Consider the following 21,408-nt stretch of genomic DNA (forward strand, 5'->3'; position numbering starts at 1 on the left):
TACCAGGCGGTTTAATCTTATTTTTCTTATCCAAATAAAATTATCCTATCAAGCACCATCTGCACTACTTTGTTCGCCTCCTGACTGGATAACTGCTATTGATTTGTCTTAGTAAGTTATTCACTTTGGTTTTCAACGAGAGCTGCTAGAAACCCGGGCGGAGAGGCGGATTAAAGACGGTCCACGCATTAATATACAAAACACAGGAAGACTGAGAGAAGGAGTAAAGTGAGAGGAAGACTTCACCGCAGTGCTTCAGCAGGGTGAGGGAGGATTTGTTCTTTTGTGAAGTCTAAATGTTTTTGTAAGTTATTACTCCCTACAGCATGAAGTCACATGTTCAGGCGGCGTGGTCACCGCCATGGAGGCCGCTAGAAGACACTACTGAGGTGCACACTGAGTGAAAACAGACAATCTTAGGTCTGAATGGGTTTACAGGAGGGCAAAGTCAATTGTGTTGCGTGTTTATATGTTGCAGGTCTGTCCTCCTTGATTCTATAGGTTTGAAACTCATATAGAACTCAAACAGGATAATGGATATCATGGCATTAAAATCAAGGAATCCATACATCCTCAATTCTACAAAAGACTACAGTCAACTTTACTGTACTTAAGACAATAAATACTAAAGTGAGCAGAATTAACTTTAAAACTTAATTTACATTCAAGCATTTCTCAACTTTAAGCACTAATATGAAGCTAAATTATTTAGTTTTAAAGTCAGATGCTGTATTTGTGGCTAGATTTAGATTCTATAAGACTTTTTTTTACCAAATTGGCAAGAATAATCCCGACTCTGTCAGTTGTACAATGCTTGCAGAATATTCAGCCTGTCTCTTTAGTCTGAGATGTCTTTGCAGCGTGCAGTAAAGTTGCGGTGCTCTGGAGCCAAAGACACACTGACGCACTCACAGAGAGTCATGTTACTATTTTAAAAAGACTTTCACACGCGGTGACTCAGAGACGGCGGCAGGCTCTATTCTCCGGAGAGAGGAAAATGCTAATTCACATGTGGGTTCAATGGGAGGAAGTTTTGAGGAACAAAAGGCATTTTGATGACCTTGTGTGACGCTGGTGTGGGATGTGAATGCTGTGAATACTGCTGAGGTCAGGCCCGGCTTTAATAGCCTCTGATTTACCCTCATGAGGGACGCATGACAGAGGGAGGCTGTGTGATCAACTGGACAATCAGAACAAACATGATGCCAATGTGGTTGAAGACTTTCCTGATGCGTATAGTAAATATATAGAGAGATAATTCAGGCTAACAGCAGTTCCACATTATTTACTTATTAACCTTTCAGTCCCACTGAGAAGATTAAGCTCCTGACCGAGAGGAGCAGCAGAGCAGAAACACAATCACACAACTAAGCAAGAAAGAACAAATAGAAGAAGCACAGAGGCGACCAAAACCTGGAGAACATCAAGGGAGAACCAACACGTCAATGTCAGCAATTTGGAATGCAGGAGGTGTAAAGTCTTCCTCCTCTGAGTATTTCTCCCAGCGCTGCCTTGTATTTACCGTCTCCATCTTCTGGGCTGCAGCCACTCTGACTTGACATATTGCAGAGTGAGTAGCAGTGTGAGTGTGTGTTATTGGCCTGTGTAACGTATGGCCGGGCCGTGTCCTGTCATCGCTGTGTGTTTATGTCTACACATTCTTTTCTTTCCTCCCTCCGTCATGAAGACAAACTCCCGTTGGTTCGTTCATTCTGCTCGGGAAACAAAGCGACTGTAATCTGATTCTCGTCTCCTCACATTAAGGCCGTGGCGTGTTTGCTCTTGCGTTATTGCAATATCCTCGCCTGCCACAAGGGACTCTGCAGTAAAGGGTTGATTGATAAGTTCTTAGTCTCCTGAAGTGAGTGTGAAGTAATAAAGTACCTTTGCTAAGCTCTGCAAACACAACATACAAGTAGCAGAGCTCCACAGGATCTGAGCTCTGTCTCACGCTGACAACATGAGAGCAACCAAGACCTAACACACACATTATAAATATATATAAATACAAACCACGACTAACTGTAACAGCTGGAGCACCAACAGGCAAAATGACTCAGAGAAGTTAAGATGGCAAATTTGACAAGGAAGTTTGAAATGTTTTAAAAAATACTGATAACTATATTTATATAAGTATATAAGAGTTACAAAGCAAAGATCAATAAACAACAACAAGGGACAGGTGAGACTAATGAGGACCAGGTGAAGCTAATAAGGGCTTGGCAGACAATCACACAGGCGAGGAAACACACAAGAGCAGGAAGTGACATGTCAAAATAAAACAGGAAATGATAAATGAATTAATGACAAACCACAAAGAGTAGAAAAAGTGATAAAAGTGCTCGACCTTGAAGTCCACAGGGCCGAAGGTCGACGAGGAAGCGTTTTGGAATTCAAAGCCTTTTCCTCAGAATCAACCATTAATTAGCAACAAACTATTTCTCCTCTGCATCTAATTGCCATCACATTTGTCTCCATGCAGTTAAAGCGACTCCTTAATTAATTCAACATGAACTTGCACCTTCGCCGAGTGTTTGAGAATACAGATGTGTTTTTTCTCTCCCCCCTCCACACCTCCACCACACCCTTAAGGAAAAAAACATCTAGCACCAGATTTGATAAGATTTGTTCTCTTTATCACTTTAATTAGCACCTCCCTCCTGTCCCCTTTGCAAATGAGGGGTAGGTGAGGGGGCTCGGGATTTGATGACTTAAAATGCACACAGCTAACGAGTTATTCATGCCCTGCACAGCTGTTAAGGCAATTTAACTGCTTCCACGCCGCCCCTCCCCTCCCCCACCTCCCCTGCCCCCCGGTGCTTACATGTGGGGAAGGGAAAGGTGGCGAGGGGCCTCACCGCTACAAGACAAGCTCCCCCTGATTCCAAAATGGCCTCCGCAGCCTGCAATTTCGTGTAACAGGAGAGATTTAAGATCATTCACAGAACTTATGACCGTGTTTATGTCGCGGCGGCGTGGAAGTAGGTGTTACGTAGGCAAAGCCAGGCGTGGAGCTAACTCACACCTGAACGCTTTGCAGACGTCGGGTTGTTGTTCAGAACTATGAGCACATTTCTATGCACGCTGTACACTAGCACACTCCGCCATTCCCCATCTGTCACCGTGCAATTATGATCAGAGCGCAGGAGCGTATGCGGCGTGCGTGGCGTGCGCGGCGTGCGCGGCGTGCACCTCAGCTCCCGCGCAGATTGCCAAACCGGGACGGCGTCGACGACGGGCGCGAGCGTTCCGCCCCGGATCAGTCATCCCGACGACCGCCAGAGCTCCGCTCACATCGAACAAACAGAGACACAGATGCGAGCGCGCTTTGCCTTAAACCGGCAGAATTAAAATCAATAAGGTTCAAATATTGCAAAGGTTCAACTCGGTTTAAGGACATTTAGGAACGTGGCAGGCAGGGATTGTGACTTTATTGGAAAGATCTCTGAGGGCAGGTTTGCGGGAGCGGCTGCCAAGTTTCAGGACATAAAGCTCACACATACTCATTACCACACACACACACACACACACACACACACACACACACATATACTGGAATCCATCAGTTTATCTCATCTGAAAAACAGCCTAAAACTCTTGAATATATTAAACACGTTTCCGTGGGTGGAGAGGCTCGACACACTCCAGCCCCGGCTGACGAACACACAGATTACAAAATGCGCAGCGCAACTTTTTCACAGCCGAGTCTTGTTTTGGTCAAACGCAGGAGTGGAGCCATTGTGACGAGTGGCGTCTGCCGAGTGCCGCGGTCCGTCGCTCGAGTTATCGCTTTCAAATGGAAGCGGTGAGACGGTTTAGAAAAGGAAAATGAGTTCAATTAGCTCTCCAAATAACGAGAGGCCACTTCAGCCCAAATTCCTCGAAAATCAACAACAGGGCGATCGACTCCATAAACAGAGACGAGTTGGGTTCTGGCTGCACCGAGCACGGACGGTGAAGAAGAGGAGGAAAACAACAACTTTGCCTGTCTGTATTTATGTTTTAGTGGATTGTGGAGCCGCTCGTTTGCCGTTTGTATATTTTAGCCGATTTGATCGCCTCAGATCCCTCGTGTTCGTCCAATGCTTTGTTAAATCATTGCATCATTGATTTGATATCACAAACCCTGAGCTTTGAGTGTGATTGTCTGTATTTATACTTTCTTTTTGATTTCCTCCCTGGACCAAAATGGTCAAAATTGCAGAAATCGGTGTCAAACTGCCATGAAAGCTTCACTCCCATTGGTCCTTTCCTTCTGTGCCGTGATGACATCATTATGTAACACGTGACCTGCCCACTGCTTCTGAGCACAAACCTACGGAGCCGGCAGCGTTCGTGTGTTTCACAGCCTTACCAAAGTGGAGAGGGAGAGGTTCTTAACCAGACAGCAGCTAAAGCAACCTGTTCTCCCTCAGTGTCCATAGCGGTGTTTTTAAGCCCGTTAAGGCGTTTGCATATGTTTCTAAACAAACCCCAAAATGAACACAAGTACGTAAGTTGAGTGGAGGTTTTAGGCACAGACCTTGAGGTTCTCTGCAGATTCAGTCGATCCGTGCGTCCGTTTCATAACATCGCACTGGATCTGGTTGAGCTGTAAGCAGAGAGGGGAGAGTTGTGAGCAGCAGTAGCTTTGTTGTGTCTACCTTACACTTTGAACAATAGCTGTTATGTCTGTCTGATGTCTCGACCCTGAGTGCTGGAGTAAAGGAAGATGATAGATGAAGGTACCTGGAATGTAGAACTTGAAGACCAGCAGAGCATCGAGCAGGAACCGGACAGAGAAAGAGAGTTTGGAGATGAGGCTTCCTACTTTCTTGCACTAATATAGAACTTCTCCCTTCACTGTGACCTACAGAGAGTCCAGGGAGAAAGTTTGAGAAGTGTGTGTCCCTGAGACAATGTGGAACCTTCTGACAGATGTGTGTGTTCTCTGGCTTTGGCTTTGGCTTTGCTTGTGAAGCCGTCAGCAGCAGCAGGTGGAGGTGAGTCTCTCCTGAGCAGCTGATAGGAATCTGCTGTGCTGACTCATTAATCACTGACATTCATTTGGCTGCAGATCTCACCGGCCCAACAGACAGGAGCACAATATACAAATATAACATTCACATTCAAAACACCAGGATCTTTAACTCCCCTTAACTTTATTCTGATATTTTTTTCAATATCAGTAAAACATGAACCGGTTGATCTCTTTCTTTATTTCTGAACTTGAAAGGTTTGAACTTGACAGTGAAAATCAAAGGACAGGATTTTATTTCATTTTAATTATTCATAAGCTCACACACATCACATTTACACTCACACACTCGCTCGTGTAATAAATCAAACACGGGGGTTAACCCTTTCCTCCACTAGGGGGCGGTGTGAGCGCTAAAGCGTACATTCAGACACGACGACATCCAGTACGATCCTGTCTAACGCTGAAATACAGACGAGCATCAAACTGTGGCCTCTTCGTCTCCGGACTCAAACTAAATCTCTGCGTCGTACTTTTAGTTTGAGATAAACCTGTAAAGAATCCAAACATGATACCCAGATGATCAGGGGCGCCGGTGCCACTTTGCCCACAGATCTCCATGCATATTCATGCCAGTGTGATGATGCAGATGAATGTGATCGGCAGGTTGGTTTCAATCCTCCTGAGCTGGTTTAGGTTTAATCTCGTCTCCTCTAGAACCAGGAGGCAAAGAGCGAGATGGAAGGTTAGGAAGCAACTCGCTGATTAATGTTATTAATTTCCACGCATTAACCTTCTGTTTCTGCCTCTTCCTCATTTAGGGAGAGGGGGAAGGAAAACCGTGTTGGAGAGAACGTTCTGCGGTTGCCAAGCGGCTCAGCAGAGGAGGGAGAACTTCCCGGCGTACGTCAGGGGCGATTCCACCGAGATTGGTGTCATTAGAATAACTTTATTAGGGCTTTCTGCTGCATTTCCTGTTTGATTTAGTGTGCAGTCCCGCGGGCTCGCCTGGAGGCACGGAGGAGTCCCCGGCACGAGTCAGACCAGCCGTCTGTGCTGCAGCTACCTGAAGGCAGCGTCCCTATCAATCTGGAGGGAAACCTTGCAGAAATATTGGGATGAAGCCGCCCCAATAAATCCGCCGCAGAGTGTTTCAGTCATCTGCCGTGTGTAGCCTTGCGTGTTGCATTATGGGTAAAGTGGAGCAGTTGTTAGCCAGCCAAGAGGCCTGGGTTCAGGGTTTTCTTTTTCCCTGCTCCTCTGCACGCTCACCTTGTTCCCTTGCCCTCAAAAACGTGTTAAATACTGCTGCCGTTGCCCTTGAGCAAGGCACCAGGCCATAGATTGTGACCTGTACTGTGTATTGGGGTGTATTTGCACAATGACAGCAATTGACAGTTGCCTTTCCTGCCATTTCTGAGACCATCAAACCCGTCCCGTTGCTTTGGAGATCATCTCTAACGGATGAAGTGTCTTCAAAATAAAACAATGCACTAAGAGAGGACGCAAAAAAATCTCCCGGAAATTTCCCAGGCTGAGAAAGTTCTCGGTTGATCACTTGCGGGATAACAATGAAGGAGACGCGCAGAGATTCACCGCATCACGTCCAAACAACAACAAAGAGGAAGCGAAGGGAAAAGGAACAGCTGTGCGTCCTAATTGTTCACGTGACATCGAGCACGTAGGCAAAAAGCAGAAGGATTGCTGCTCTGTGTCTCGCGAACAGTTTAGGAGGATGTTTGTCAGGAGAAGTATCGACTTTGTTCTCCGGCTCTCTGCTTAATATTCAAACTTGTGACAAAGATTCAGATTTACGCTATTTTAAAGTTAAGCTATCAACATAACCTAATTAATAATCCATTTAAAGCGGACTGATCAGATTTTATGGGTGTTTTGTGAAACCTTGCTGTTCACACTGAGTGACGACATCTCCCTGTCCCTTTAAAGTCTCCACATGAAGTGCCTGCTCGGTTTTGATTGGGCAACAGGCCCAAGGTCTGGATGCCCCTGGATGTACGATGTTGGAGCGGCCGTAGCTGCAACCATTCGCTCTAACCTCGTGAGGAAAGCCTTGATTTACTTGAACAGGTACAAAGAAGCCCTAGACACCTAAATGGAGATTTTTCTTTGTTGAGAAATATTTTCGTCGCTCCGTAAATCGGAACTTACGGCACAAAATATAAAGATTTCTATGATTTCTTTCACGCTTGCTTAAAATGAAGACTCTCCAGAAGACATGATGAAGATGAGTGAAGTATAACAACATTCATGCACGCTGAGTCCAAGCACCAGTGTCAGTGGCACTATAAAGTAGTATAAAGGATTAAACATTCCCACACTCCTCGCGCTGCCTTGATTGACAACTTCACCAGTCTGGAGCACTCTGAGTGTGTGTGTGTGTTCAGCCGAGCGCGTACTCTCCCTTTAAAAACGCGTCCGTCCTGCAGATGTGCATTCTAGCAAATCAAACAAAATGCACATCACTCATATACATCACGTGTCGCCTATTGTCGCCTCCACAGCGCCGTCGCCTTTTGTTTTGGCGGAGCATTCGCGTGGTTTCTCCCTCAGACAGGGCGGCTTTTGTTTAAACTTACCTCACGAGTGGATTAGACCAAAAAGTACCGTATGTCCTCTTTACTATTTTCGCCTATAGTTGTGTACAAGCTGTGACGGCCACATATTCCAACACAGGCAGATATGTGTGAGACGTACGGAGCAGTGCGAGCTCCCGGCCGCACCCAAACCTCAGCCGGCTGCGTGTATCAACCGGCCTCTTTATGTGGATGTTTACTTGCCGCCGCTTTGGAGTATTTCTAGAAATATCACAATACGTATACTGTATCTGCTCTGCCTTCGTATCCAGCAGCGGTTTCGCCGCCGCCGCAGCACGAGGCGGCCGCGTCTATGAATGCTCCCAGGGAAACTTATCTTCCCCCGACCCTGCTAGTGTTTAAAATAAGCAGCAGCATTAGAGGCCCCGGGGCAACAGAGGCAGTGATTCATCAGTCGCCATTCTTTGTTGTAATTATGATTTCTATTTCGACATGTGGCAAAGTCTTTGATGTGTGTTTGATACCGTGCAGAGCAAACATCCAAACGGAGAGCAGGGGTTTAAGAGAACACCCATGGAGAAAGCCGACGTTTATCATCGTCTGAAGCTCCTCTGTGTCCCTTTAAAGCTCGTTTATCAGCAGCTGACGCTCGGAGGTGTCACAGTGAAGCAGTTTCAGCTCCTAGCCCTCTGACATGATTTGATTATTGGTTTAATTCCTCTTATATTTCTCTTAATTATTGGTTAAGCTGAAGAATTTAAAACATGTTTAAGAACCTTTTTTTTTCCCCCCGCCAGAAAATATTTCCAATCCCCTTGAAAAAAAAAAATCTTATCAACTCCAAGACTGAGAAGTGTTGGAAAAAATGTCTGAGCCATCTGTGTGGAGAAGCATTAGTAAGGCTCAGGCAAATACGGCTGATCCTTATGAAAACACAGATAATGACGGGGAGTCTTACGCCGAGTTCCTATTGTTTGTCAGTGCCGTCACCTCTGTTTGTCAGCCAGTAAATCTCTTGTAATGTCAAAATGGAGAAATAATAAAGCGGTGGTGGCGCCTCTGGAGTTTAGAGGTGCGTTGGTTTCACCTCCTTAAACGTGCCAACGCACCCAAACCATCCGCCAACCTTTAACACAACAAGCAGCCGGCGACGCTCACGTGTCGTCTGCTCCTCTGAACACACACAATGTTACCACTCGGGCTTCTTTATTCATGGAAGAGGAAAAACAGAGCAGAACATGAAGGGAGCGGCGGGGCCCAGACTGGCTGGCACGTATCTGAGGGTGTGAAGGGTGTGAAGGGTGACTCCCTCAGGGTGCAGACGCCCTGCCCTCACCTGGGGGGTCAGGGCGTCTGCTTTAGACGCTGCTTTAGATCTCTCTCACTCCCCCCCCCCCCTCCCCCCTGCAGAGGGCTTCTCTATTCCAGGTGTTCACACCTTAACATTTATTTATTTCAAAACTTCACAGGTGCTTCAAATACACTCAGCAATAGAAGTGAAGATGCAGTAGAAGAGCCCGGATACAGTGGGTTTGATAGGAAGAGGCACGACATGATGTTGATTCCAAGTTTGCACGGTGAGCTCTTTCACAAAATTCCAAATATATTTACAATAAACAATCAATGATTCATAAGATGTGATATTTACAGTTATTACAAATACACGTGTTCAGTGATTGAAACTGACAGGAGCCGGAGGCGGCAAAATCTCTAAACAATTCCCCCTGTTCTCCCTCCGACGTCCGCTCGAGTTAATGCCAAGAAAATCTGTGGTACAATACAAACAGTTTAATTGTGTAATTAACAATCAATAACCACTTCTAGTTAGAACATTTCTGCATAAAGGAACCGAGAAACACTTATAAAACGCTCAGTCGTAACAAAATAACTGGTGTTCTCATCGAAATCAACTCATAAAAAAGAAAGACTTTTATACAGAATATTTATACAGGAATAGCTTCTGGATTGGATCGTTAACCAAAGGAAGACACATCGCAGACATCGAGTTTCACACAGATTGCATATGTTTTTCTTTCTAAGGTGTTCTATAGGTTAGTCATTTTACCTAAGCTTATTTGCATGATAGTAAAAATTGCATACAACATTAATTGTGAAGCTTGTAGCATGAGTTGCATGACGTACAGCACTTTTATAGGCAACCTTTAAAGCACATTTCTCCATTTAAAACGTTTAAGACACTTTTTGTTTTTACTGCCCATCGAAATCACATTTATAAATAGAAAACATGTCGGTGGAAATCTTTTTCGAAAAAGCCCAACAAACTTAACAAAAAAAAAAAAAAAAAAAAAAAAAAAAAAAATACACAAAAAAACACAAACCTATAATTACATCGTTAAACACTGCATGGACTGCAAATAAATAATGTCAGACAACATAAAGGTGGTGGGGTTCACATTTCTAACTGTGGCGATTCAGAGTTACAGTGACAAAGGTTTTGCAAAAGAACGAAACGTCGGCAGTGCCGTATAGTACAAGGCATTTGGTGGCATAGTTTCTGACTTTTTTCTCTCTTTTTTTTTTTTTACAGTTACAATATATGTCTATATATATATTTATATTTCTTCCCCCTAACAAATAATATGCAGAGACTGAGCTATTCTGGGAGACGCACCTGCGCCCGGGCCGGTCGAGTGATCCGCAATCACGTGGAGCCATTTTTAAAAGAATAACTAATCTGCCAGCAGCTCCAGACTTGCTGCCTCATAATTAAGGCCTTGTCAAAGCACTTGGTCCTTGATTTCATACGCTTTTTTTTTTTTCTTCTTCTTCAAAAATCCAGTTAAACATCACATACGTAAACACCTAGCAAAGTCCTAGCAAACTCCAGGGGGGCCTCGTTTCTTTTTAAATAGAATCAGTAGCTCGAAAAGATCAAAGTAAATCAGTGTAAAACAACAGACAGAGTGCAGTCAGCAAATATCCACGGCAACAGACTTAGAATAATTTTTTTTTGTGCAGATTATTTAAATGATGCATCAGTCTTTACAGTGAATAATACAAGTTTTACAAAATCCAAAAAGTAGTACTTGTCGAGTCTTAAAACGGCCTTTCCAGTGTGTGTGTCTGAGTGTGTGTGTATGTGAGTGTGAGTGTGTGAGAGAGCACTCCCGTCACGACGCCCGTCAGTCTGCGTTGGACATAGAAACGCTCCTCATACCGTCCACACGCCGGATTGATTAAAAACACTACTGTTTGTTTGTTTGTTTGTTTGTTTGTGTGGCGGGGGGGGCGGAGCTTGTACCTTCAGCTCAGCCTCAGAGTCTCTGCGCCTGCCCGTCTTTACTCCTTGATGTCGTGCTCAGACTCTAACTGGGCCTCGGGGCGACCCAGCTGCTCCTCCAGCTTGATGGAGAAGATGGTGTTGTTGGTCTGCGTGCTCTCGTCCAGCTCCTTCAGCAGCTCTCCGCTCTCCCTGAAGTCCGTCAGCTCCTCGTCGAAGGCCGGGCTGCTGCTGCTGCTGCTGCTGCTGCTGGTGGTGTTGGTGTTGTTGGTGGCCGCCGTGCTGTTGTTGGGCTCCTTCGGCCCCTTGGCCGGGTGATTGACGTAGAAGCGCTGGTTCTGGAAGAACTTGATGATGGTGAGCTTGGGCAGGTCGAGCTGTGCAGACAGAGTGTGTATGGCCTCCTCGTCCGGGTACAGGCCCACGTCCTGGATGAAGCTCTGCAGGATGCCCAGGGCCTCCAGGGAGATCTTCCCTCCACCGGTTCGGATCTTGTTGCCGCCTCCGCGACTGCCCTCGTCCTCCGTCTCGGCCGGGGAGGCGGTGGAGGGCTGGCGAGGGGGCAACCGGGGGCCGGCGGTTGGGTGCTGTTGCAAAGGCTGCTGGGACAGCGGCGGCTGAGAGGGGTGCTGGAGGGCGAGGGCGGCCTGGTGGTGCTGCTGAGACTGGGGCGGCAGCGCCTGCGGTGGGAGAGAGAGGAAGAGAGAGAGGGAGAGAAAGGAGACGGGGATGTTATCAGTGAACACTTATCGGCGCCTTAATAAGGCCTTTCATTAAAATCAATTGAGTTGTGTGTAAAAATGGGCCCGCTGTGTGCAGAACAGGCTGGAGGAGCGCTGCTGTAATATCTCACTGAATGTAATCAGTTCACTGTGCAGATAGGATTTTTCCCTTTTTTCGGCGGCGGTGTGAGATTGTGTCTCTCATTGTGCGAGCAGATGCAACGGAAACGCACACACACAAGCTGGAAAAATGCACAATTGCTTCTACACACAGAGGGAATTCAGGGGGAAACCGGCCGCTCCATTATAGCCTCCGCTGCTTATCAGGCTCTATTGCCAGGCGACGATAAACAACCTCGCCGCGCACAATCGCGCCGGCGATGGCCCCGGCTGATTTGCCGCAGTGTGAGAACGCTATCGATGGCTCTCGCTCCGCCCCGTCAGAAGCCGTTACTGTAAACACACGACACATCACTCCTGAACACGCCTCACTGTGCGGCGTGGAGAGGGAGTGAGTGGGCAAACTCCCCTCTGCCTGTTGACCCCGCAGGATGGGAGCTCTCTCTTTCATCTCCATGTCTGAGTCAGAGGCGGTGGAGAAGGTGTTTCATAACCAAGCACCCAGCAAAACCAAACGCACCCAAAGTCCTGCTTCCACAGCCGCACCGGCGGGAAGCTGATCTGGCACAGGAGCCGCCAATAAAACACTTTAACGTCTAAACGACTAAATAATCCCGTTTCCCCGATCCTGAACTCCTCCTGCTCCCCGCATTCCCAACATTCCCAATCAGCCGGTGAAATTGATTCCTATTAGGTTATTTATATCACGTCAATGGAGCCTTTGTGGAACGCCGGCCATATGTTTTCCGAGGCGCAACATAACTAATCAAGCGCTCAGCTGTGGCTCAGACTTTTAATAGAAGCATTATTCTGCTTCATTTGGAGATTTTGACCGTGAACTGATTTGCTGTTATTTTTCCATCCATCTGCCAGATGTCTTCTAAAGCCGCTCTGTTAAAGAAGTTCAGCCTCATGATGTCTGTGACGGCGTGTTCCTGCCGGGGAGACGCAACTTTTAAGTGTCGCTGTATTTATAATTAACAAGAGTTCATAAAGACGCTTAAGTATTGTTTATCACAAACCGCCTGGGAAATGAGTTAGGAGGGAAATGAAAGGAAGGGAAAGTCTCCGGGCCGCTGCTCTCCCTCCTGATTATTCACTTCTTTATGTCTCGCGTTGGAAAATGTGGGAAAATGTGAACAAATGAGTGGAGTTCTCCTCCTGACGTGTGTTTGATCCGACCGCTGCATCAAGATAAACACACCTGAGGCTTTCATGTGCCAAGATAAACTTATAAACTGTATTTTCACACACATCTCACACACACTCTGCACCTAAAGAACCTCTAAACCTGAGGCAGTGGTAGCTCTGTGCCTTGCTCAGAGGCAGGGAGTCTCACCTGCATGGGGTCGCCGGGGATGTGCATCATGTGCGACGGCCGCTCCAGGTGGTGCTGCTGCTGCCCGGCGCTGCTCTCCTGCTCGTAGATGGCGTCGCGCTCCACCTGCGACAGGCTCAGGAAGCGGCGGATCATGGAGAGGTTCTCCCACAGCGTGCGGTTCTCCGGTGACGGGTCCTCCTTCCAGCGCAGGAGCTCACAGAGCCAGCCCTGGAGAGAGAGGGGGAGAGGGAGAGGGAGAGAGAGAGGGGAGCAGGTCAGCAAAGCGTGAAATCTGCTCACGCATCAACAGATGTCCTCCCATGATTACAAGTGTGTGATCCACCAAACAGCCGAATCAGAGCTCCCCATGTTTGTTCACCTGCTGCTTCTTTGGTAGAAGAACAGCAATAATGTGAATTTCCAGAGCTTTTTCCTTTATTCTCGCCTCAAATCAGAACAAATGTCAGGGGGGAAGTGTTTTATTCTGGGCCCGTCTCTGCTGATGTGTGAGCAGAGGTGGCGCCGGCTGCAGCGGCGGGGCAGCAGGTCGCTTCATGCGGTGACGCAGCTTCACCTCCTCGGCTCGTGTCTGGTGTTAAAATAGACCTGAGAGCGACAGGAAACGCTCCGCAGACAAACCTGCGTCGCTATGAAGCGTGGAGATGAAAGAGATCAAATATAGGCACCGCTGGAATTAAAATACCCAAAAAACCCCAAACAGCGTCTGCAACTAAAATAGATCAAAATAAACAGAGAGAAAACCAGAAACTCCCCGGCGTGCTGTTTCTGCATTGCGCCCTCGCCGTGGATGTGACGGCACTGAGGTTAAAGCAGAGCTGCGACCTGCGACCTGAGAAGCGGGAGAGGTGGAACCGCACGGGCCCGCCGCCGCCACGACGACGCCACCGCTGCCACGACGACGGCTTCAATTGATCAACACTCAAAAACACAGCAGCTGCAGCGGGGTTGTGTGACACGCTCGCTCAGACGGGGACAAAGGTAACGTCAAGTCGCTGTGACAGCGTGTGTGTAAGTGCATAATTAGGAGCGGGAGGAGACCTGCGGCCAAACAGGTTTGTCTGGTTTGCAGTCGCGCCGTGTGTGTGTGTGTGTGTGTGTGTGTGTGTGTGTGTGTGTGTGTGTGTGTGTGATTCAGCACGCCGAGTCTATTCATCCAGACTCCGACGCGTCAATCAAACGGGCACAGACGCCTGATTACTGTGTAATCAGATGCAACTGAGTGAAACCTGCATGATGTCATGATGTTCAGGTCGAAGCAGGTCAAAGCAGGTGAAGATGGAAGTGACCTTTGACCCCGAAACATGGAGGTAAACATGAAGCTGAATCGTTCCACAGAAGATACTATTTAGATTTATTTACAAGAGACGTTTGGCTTTTATTGTGGCGAGCACACACACACATCCTGACTTTGATTCAAACTAATTTCTGCTCGATTCTGAGGTCAGAGTCACACTGAGAGCAGAGGTTGGGTTGAGGAGTCCTGAATTAGATCCTCCCACTCGTGTGTGTGTGTGTGTGTGTGTGTGTGTGTGTGTGTGTGTGTTTGCGCTGAAACAGACGGGCTGAGTGACGTGGTCGTCCTGACTCAGATGTGTGTGTGTGAGCAAGAAGAGCGGAAGTCACACATGGTGGTGCGGAGCGGGAGGGTCGAAGAAGAAGAAGAAGAGGAAGAAGAAGAAGAAGAAGAAGAAGAAGAAGGCCAGGGAAGAGAGAGGCAGCGAGGTGTGTGTGTGTGTGTGTGCGTGTGTGTGTGCTGGGCCGGTAGTCTGTCCTGGCAGCGTGACAGAGCGGCGCTGTAATCTCCCGGCCAGTGCGCGGCAGCACCTTTCATTTCCACAGGATTACACCGCACTGCTGGTCCGCACACTAACACACACACGCACACACACACACACACAAACACACACGGAGGGTCGAGCCACGCCGACACACTGCAAGCGAGAGATAACTCAGCAGTTTGGTCGGTCCCCTGTTCCATCTCCTCCCATAAGCCACATCAAACCCGGGAGGAGGGGGGGGGGGAGAACAGAAAGCAAGGAGAGGGAGGAAGGGGGAGGAAGAGGAGGAGGAGGGTGTGGGGGGAAGGGGCTGTAAAGCCTGCGTGCCCACCTTGTTCTTTTGCCACGTTTATTGTTGCGTTTTTAATTTGCATGCAGAGGGATTTGGCCGGCGCTCCACTCGGTGCTGTCTGTGGCTTCAGCTGATTCGGTAGTGAGGGAGAACACCCTCACACACACACACACACCCACACACACACACACCACATCTTGTCCAAGCCAGAGAAACAGTACCGCGGCCCAACGACGGAGTAATCCAACTCAAACACTCCCAAACCAGCAGGATTAAACCAGAGTAGCAGAGCCAATCAAACAAAGGCGCCACGTGAACTCGCCGCCGTGCCAGGAAGTCCGTCTGATGACACAAAGTGCGTGCGAGTTTGGGAGGTTTCATTCTGCGAGATAGATGCTTCCTCGCCGACTCTCAGGCCGCTTTTTCCCGAACGTGGCGGCAGGAAAGAAAGAAAAGCGAGAACGTTTGGAGTTTAACGGCGGTCGTGTCCGGCGTTGGAGATTTCAAAGGTTCAAGAGATTTGTTTGTTTGCTCGTCTAATAACATTTGCTTCCATGAGAGAGAGAGAGGGAGCGAGAGAGAGAGAGAGAGAGAGAGAGAAAGAGAGAGAGAGAGAGAGTGATTTGTCTCCCTTGTTGCCTTTAAACTTCATGAGAAGAAGAAAACTCGTGGAGCGTTTTTCTACCATCGCTCCTCTTCCTAAGCAGCCGCAGCCTCCATGTTGGTTTGTTTGATAAACATTCTGCCTCTCTGATCACATTAACATCCTTCATTGTTTGACTTCATTTGATTGCGGCTCTCCACCGCCGCCGACACAAGCACCGAGCGGCCGGCGGGGCTGGACGGCTCGGGGCTCGACGCCTCTGCCGCTAAGTGTTCCAGAGCGGCTGGGGAACAAAAACAATGTAGGGCTCTTCAGTCCAGCGCCGAGCTCTGCGATGCTGCGGATCATTAAGAGCTCTAAAAATACATCCAGCAGGCCAGGAGCCACGCTACAGCAGCCTGATTACAACAAAGACTCACACAGACACACACACACGCACTCACTGCTGCACAACACCGCACAACATCGATTTACTATCAACTATCAATACCATCATAGGATCTCATGGCAAAACAAGACGAGAAGGAGCAAACACACACACACACGCTGAGGGGAAATAAGTCGTAAGATAAGTCGTAAAGGTCGGAATGTTAGGATAATAAAGTTGTAATATTTGGGGAAGAAAATTTTGGAATATTACAATAATAACGTCGGAAAAATCGGAATGTTACGATAATAGTCACAATTGTTTTTTTAAGTCGGAATGTTACGAAATATAATATTTTGAGAAAAAAGGTTGTAATGTTGCGATTAAAGTTGTTATATTTGGAAGAAAAAAAAGTCGGAATGTTACGATAATAATGTCGGAATATTTTGAGAAAAAAATCGGAATGTTACAAAACACTCCCCAGCCCGGTGTTTAATGCTGTAAGAATTCTAATAATCTGACGGCTCACAGACAAACAATTAAAATATTTCCCTCAACATTTCAAACCCTTCGTCTCAAAATATTACAACCTTCTTATTTCAGCAGCGCCGCCACACCGCACTGAGCCCAGAGTTCAACTATTAAACAGGCAACATTCAAAACAGAACAATTAAATGAAAGTTATGTTGTTCTGCGTCTTATATAATGTAGTTATTTGTTAATAGGTTTGTTCCCTCTTACACAACGCACACAAGAGCTGCTAATTGTCCTTCATTGCTGTTATTAGTCCTTCAATTATAATGTACGGGCCGAGGACAATAGTAATTGTACAGTGCATTTTAACTGAACAGGGTACAATTACAGTGTCAGGGTCTAATGCAGCCGATCACAACACGCCATCTTAATGAAGGTGAAGAAGAGGGTTGGTGTCGCTGTGTTCCAGAGCAGGTTTACCTCGTAAACAACCCAACAACCAGCCGCTCGGCCAATCACCTGGAGGCTAAAGACGCGAGTTGACACGGGCCTGACGCTCTTAAACGCACCGTAGGATCGGATCGCACCATAACACAGCGGCTCCAGGTTCGCCGCTGCTTCATTACTCTTAGCAGAGTCAGAGCGGAGAAGCAGCAGCAGCCGGCCTGATGCAGATTTGAGAGGTGACCCAGAGGGCAGCGAGGTCGAAAGGTGGCAAATTAAAAGTGTAATAAACTCCTCAGCAGGCCATTGTGAGCTCCTGGTATAAATAGCGACCAGGCGTTCTGATAAAAATATTTTCCTGGCGACACAATAGCTGAATTCATGCGCGAGATTCACCCAGCTATGCGGTGTGTGTGTGTGTGTGTGTTTGTGTGTGTGTGTGTGTGTGAGCTGCAGGCACAAGCTGCCAATGAGAGCATAGGCCTGCTCTGTCAGAGAACAGTCTGGTATTCACCGCCCGACGCACACGCCCATTCACCCATTCACAAGCCGCCGCTGCCAACGCCATCCGACATGGAAACGCACTGCGACGTCAATGAACAAGCGGCTTTTGCGGGCCAGACAGACAGGCAGCTGGTGGTGAGACGGAGGCAGAGAGACAGACGGGGGGCTGTCACACGGCCCGGCCCACACCTTCCCTCTAATCTGGTTTGCTGTTATTGGCCCCGTCGGGATGACCTCGCCCGCCGCCACATCAATCCATCAAATCAGGTCGGACAGATGTCCGTCAATTTACTGTCCTGACCGAACAGCAGCCGCCGCCACCGCAGCCGTCTGCGGCGCAAAGAGGACACGGGGACGCGTCAACCGCACTGTTTGCTTTGCAGGGCTGTGAGCCGAGTCGGTAAACAAAGAATGCATAAGTGACGCGTCTAAAGATGGCTGGGTTAGAGGGAAGAGAGGGGAAAATGAAACAGAAATGATTGCAGCCATTGTTGTGTTCGAGGACGGGAGGCAGCCAGACAAACCTCGCCTGTGTCCAAATGACATAGAGAGAGAGAGAGAGAGAGAGAGAGAGAGAGAGAGAGAGAGAGAGAGCTCAAAGTAAGGGGGGGGGGACAATGCGTTATTGTCTCTCTCTCCCTCCTTGAACCTGGCAGAGGCCCAGGCGCTGGCAGACGACGCCATGCAGATAAACGCACCCGATAACGCGCAAACCTGTTCCTCCACAAACTGCCGGCGCGGCGAGCTGCCCGTGCGCTGCTTTGTAAATACATTACGCCGGCGGTGGACGCCCATCTGCCGGGAGCGGCGGGGTCGCCAAACGCCCCTGACGCTCCGGCGAGTACGAGACAATCTCCCGCAACAATGAGCAACGCAGAAGGAGGAGGAAGACTTCAGAGGCTAGCAGAAGATCGTCTGCGTGTCTGCTGAAGTGGGAGACACATTCTATAGAAACTCTGTCTCTAACATCAGAACTTTATTTGGCAAAACGCTAAATTTAAACCTTGTGATTAAAGAACTACTGTGCAAACTGAGGGATCACAGCCATCTTTGTCTGTTCGCACAAAATCTCCTCAACAACCTGCTCAACTAAATCACTGAGAGGCGGAGTCACAAGCGGAGGACTGCTCAGCCTTGGTGGAGGTTTGATCCCTCTCAGTGTTATTTATGATCCAAATGTTTACGGAGAAACTCGACTCCTTCATCCGACCGACAGCTTGTGGATTTGGTTGTGAGAATCAGCAGCTCATATCTCCCACCTAAAGATGTGTGTGTGTGTGTGCGTGTGTGTGCGTGTGTGTGCGTGTGTGTGCGTGTGTGTGCGTCCGCGGCTGTTTACCATATGGCGATGAAGCGTCGGGTGGGATTTATAGTTTAGTCACCTTTTCTATCTCGCTCTACATCTCCTCTCATAACATCTGACTCCCGATTGGCGGCGGCGGCCCTCAGCATTTCTAAGCAGGCGCGGCGCTAAACAGATGGATCAAACCACTATCTTATTGAGGCGACAGCGGGGGGCCGCCCGAGGAGGACCAGCCGCTCGCCGCCGCCGCGGAAAGGAAAGTGTAGAAGCGGCGGGCCCGTATGAAAACACGCCGCCTCGTCTCTTTCTAAGGAAAAACGTTTCTCCAGATTAAAAAACCCGACGCGACTCGATCATCTGAAACCTAAAAATATATTTGATTAATTCCCGCTGATTCGTCTTGTCGTTCAAAGCGGCTGCCAGATTGTGACACTCGGCCGGTTTGTGAGTCACACGCCACAATCTATTTGTCTCCGCTCTCGCTTCTGACACAGAGGGAGCCTTCGCCAGAACTGGCAGCACAGCGCCGGCTCAGTGGCTGAGGGAGGGAGGAGGGGGGAGCGAGGGGGGGGCGAGGTCGCGACCTCTCCCGGATACAATAACCGCGTCCACCAACAATAACACAGGCTGACGGCTGACACGGCGCGCATTGTGGTGGGAGAAGGCATGACTGTGCAGGAAACGGCCCTCTGAGTGTCAGAAGCTCGCGCCGCACAAACAATACAGGCCAGTTCTGCTCTCCGGCGCCGTGCGTCACACTCGCTGATGCAATAAAGAGCGCGGGGGGAATTTTCCCAGCGACCGAATGGAGGCAGATGGAGCATAAAGAATAACCAAAGGCAAATGACCGGTCCGTCTAAAATGGAGAGCATTAAACATCTGTGTGGCGCCGGAGTGTTGTGAGGTTTTTTAAAGAGCTTTTTTTTATTCTTTTCAGTCCAAATACACACAAACAATCGCACACAAACTGGGAGTTCCCCGCTTCTCCTCGCTACTTCCACAGGAGCGGTTTGGGGTTCTGAGCTCCTGTAGTTAAAACGTGGCGTCAGATGTTCGCGGCGTCGCTCCACGTTTGTCCCTTTGACTCAGGAAACACGTGAGAGCTTCATGTAAGAAGCCGATCGCTCCTCCGGCTTGTTTATATCTTCAGTTTGCTGCATGTGTGAGTGTAATGCGCTCCGGCCCCGTGGCTGCTGGGCTGATATCGGGGGAGTTTACGCAGCGTAACGACGGGACAAACGCTCCAAAGCGCCGCTCTCACGCCACAGATTCACCTCTGCGTTGTTATATTTTACCGAGGCAGACGGGGGAGTGAACGCACGGAGGACGGCCGAGGCGCCGGAGACGCGGCGGCGGATAAACAACGGCGGCGGCGACATTAGGAACGCATAAAGCACCTACATGGAGTCTGATTCCATCAATTCTAAGTGCTTGATTGAGATTTAATTCAAAGCTGGGGTTTAATTGCTAATATCAGAGCGTAATTAAGCTGATAAATCATGACTGATCTTATTGAATTAGAGATTGAAATAGCCGAGAAGTTGCAAATTGTCTATGTCAGCTAAATAAGTGCTCTTAATTGGGACTGCAAGTTTGCTTCAGACAGCAATGAAAGTGAGCAAATCTGCAGAAGTTTGCTGTGATTTATGAGAAACGCTGGAGGAGAAACTGGGATTCCAAAATGAGAAAGAGGGCGAAGAGCTCCAGCATAACGGATGGAGACGGAGGTTAATCCTCACACTGGGTCCCTGGAATGTAAATCTTAATGTTCACAGATGTAAGTGTGTGTGGAAATCCATCACACACACACACACACACACACACACACACACACACACACACAGAACGAGTGTGAAATGTCTCTGTGTACACGCCTGGAACGGCAACTTACACACACTGCTGCTTAGGCCTGGAGTTATGTCATGGTAGAGAGAGAGGGGGGAGTGAGAGGGAGAGAGATAGAGAGAGAAGGAGAGAGAGAAGGAGAGAGAGAAGGAGAGAGGGAGAGAGAGAAGGAGAGAGGGAGAGAGAGAAGAAGAGAGGGAGAGAGGGAGAGAGAGAAGGAGAGAAGGAGAGTGGGAGAGAGAGAAGGAAAAAGAGGAAGAGATACAGAGAGGGAGAGAGAAGGAAAAAGAGGGAGAGGAGGAGAGATAGAGAGAGGGAGAGAGAGAGAGAAGAAGAGAGAGGGAGGGAATCAGTCAGTCAGAGAAAGAGAAAGAGAAAGAGAGAGAGGGGGTGAGAGGGGGAGTGGGAGAGAGAGAGAGAGAGATACAGGCAGAGAGTCAGTCAGTCAGTCAGTCAGCCAGTCAGTGAGAGAGAGAGAGAGAGAGAGCAAATAATGCTAGCAAAACTGAGTGCACACAAGCACCAGCATGAGCACTTGGATAGGCCCTAATATCTCCCCATGCGATTCCCCCTGACTCTCTCTCTCTCTCACACACACACACACACACACACACAGACACACACTCTCCCTCTCTCTCCCCCTCTCCCTCTCTCTGACTGCATCTGCTGGAGCTAGTGGCTGTAGTTAAATTGAAATATTTCCCGGCGTGTGTCAGAAGCATGCAGAATGGTAATTATGACAGATCTGATTAGGCGGGCCGAGCCGGGCGGCTCCGGGCTGCAGGTGCAACCTTGTGCATTCCTGCGTGTGTAAATAAAATTAATTACAAGCGTAGGGGGCGCGCGGCGCGTGACATCAG

At 48.4% G+C, this 21,408-nt stretch overlaps 1 protein-coding gene across 4 annotated transcripts in view; it reads right to left on the reverse strand.

Moving 5' to 3' along the window:
* Positions 1 to 9,280: 9,280 nt before the first annotated feature.
* satb1b (SATB homeobox 1b) overlaps positions 9,281 to 21,408 on the reverse strand; it is a 52,722-nt gene continuing 40,594 nt past the window's right edge. For all 4 annotated transcript variants that reach the window (XM_076150294.1, XM_076150291.1, XM_076150293.1 and 1 more), the window contains 2 exons: positions 12,935 to 13,144; positions 9,281 to 11,433 (listed from right to left, as the gene is read on the reverse strand). In XM_076150294.1, the coding sequence (XP_076006409.1) occupies positions 10,813 to 11,433; positions 12,935 to 13,144 (831 nt within the window). In that variant the 3' untranslated portion in view covers positions 9,281 to 10,812. The remainder of the gene's footprint in view (positions 11,434 to 12,934; positions 13,145 to 21,408) is intronic.

This window comes from Genypterus blacodes, unplaced genomic scaffold (genome assembly GCF_046128005.1).
Source record: "Genypterus blacodes isolate CSIRO-AG114 ecotype Tasmania unplaced genomic scaffold, CSIRO-AGI_Gbla_v1 ptg000052l_1, whole genome shotgun sequence".
In the NCBI taxonomy this organism is placed as follows: domain Eukaryota; kingdom Metazoa; phylum Chordata; class Actinopteri; order Ophidiiformes; family Ophidiidae; genus Genypterus; species Genypterus blacodes.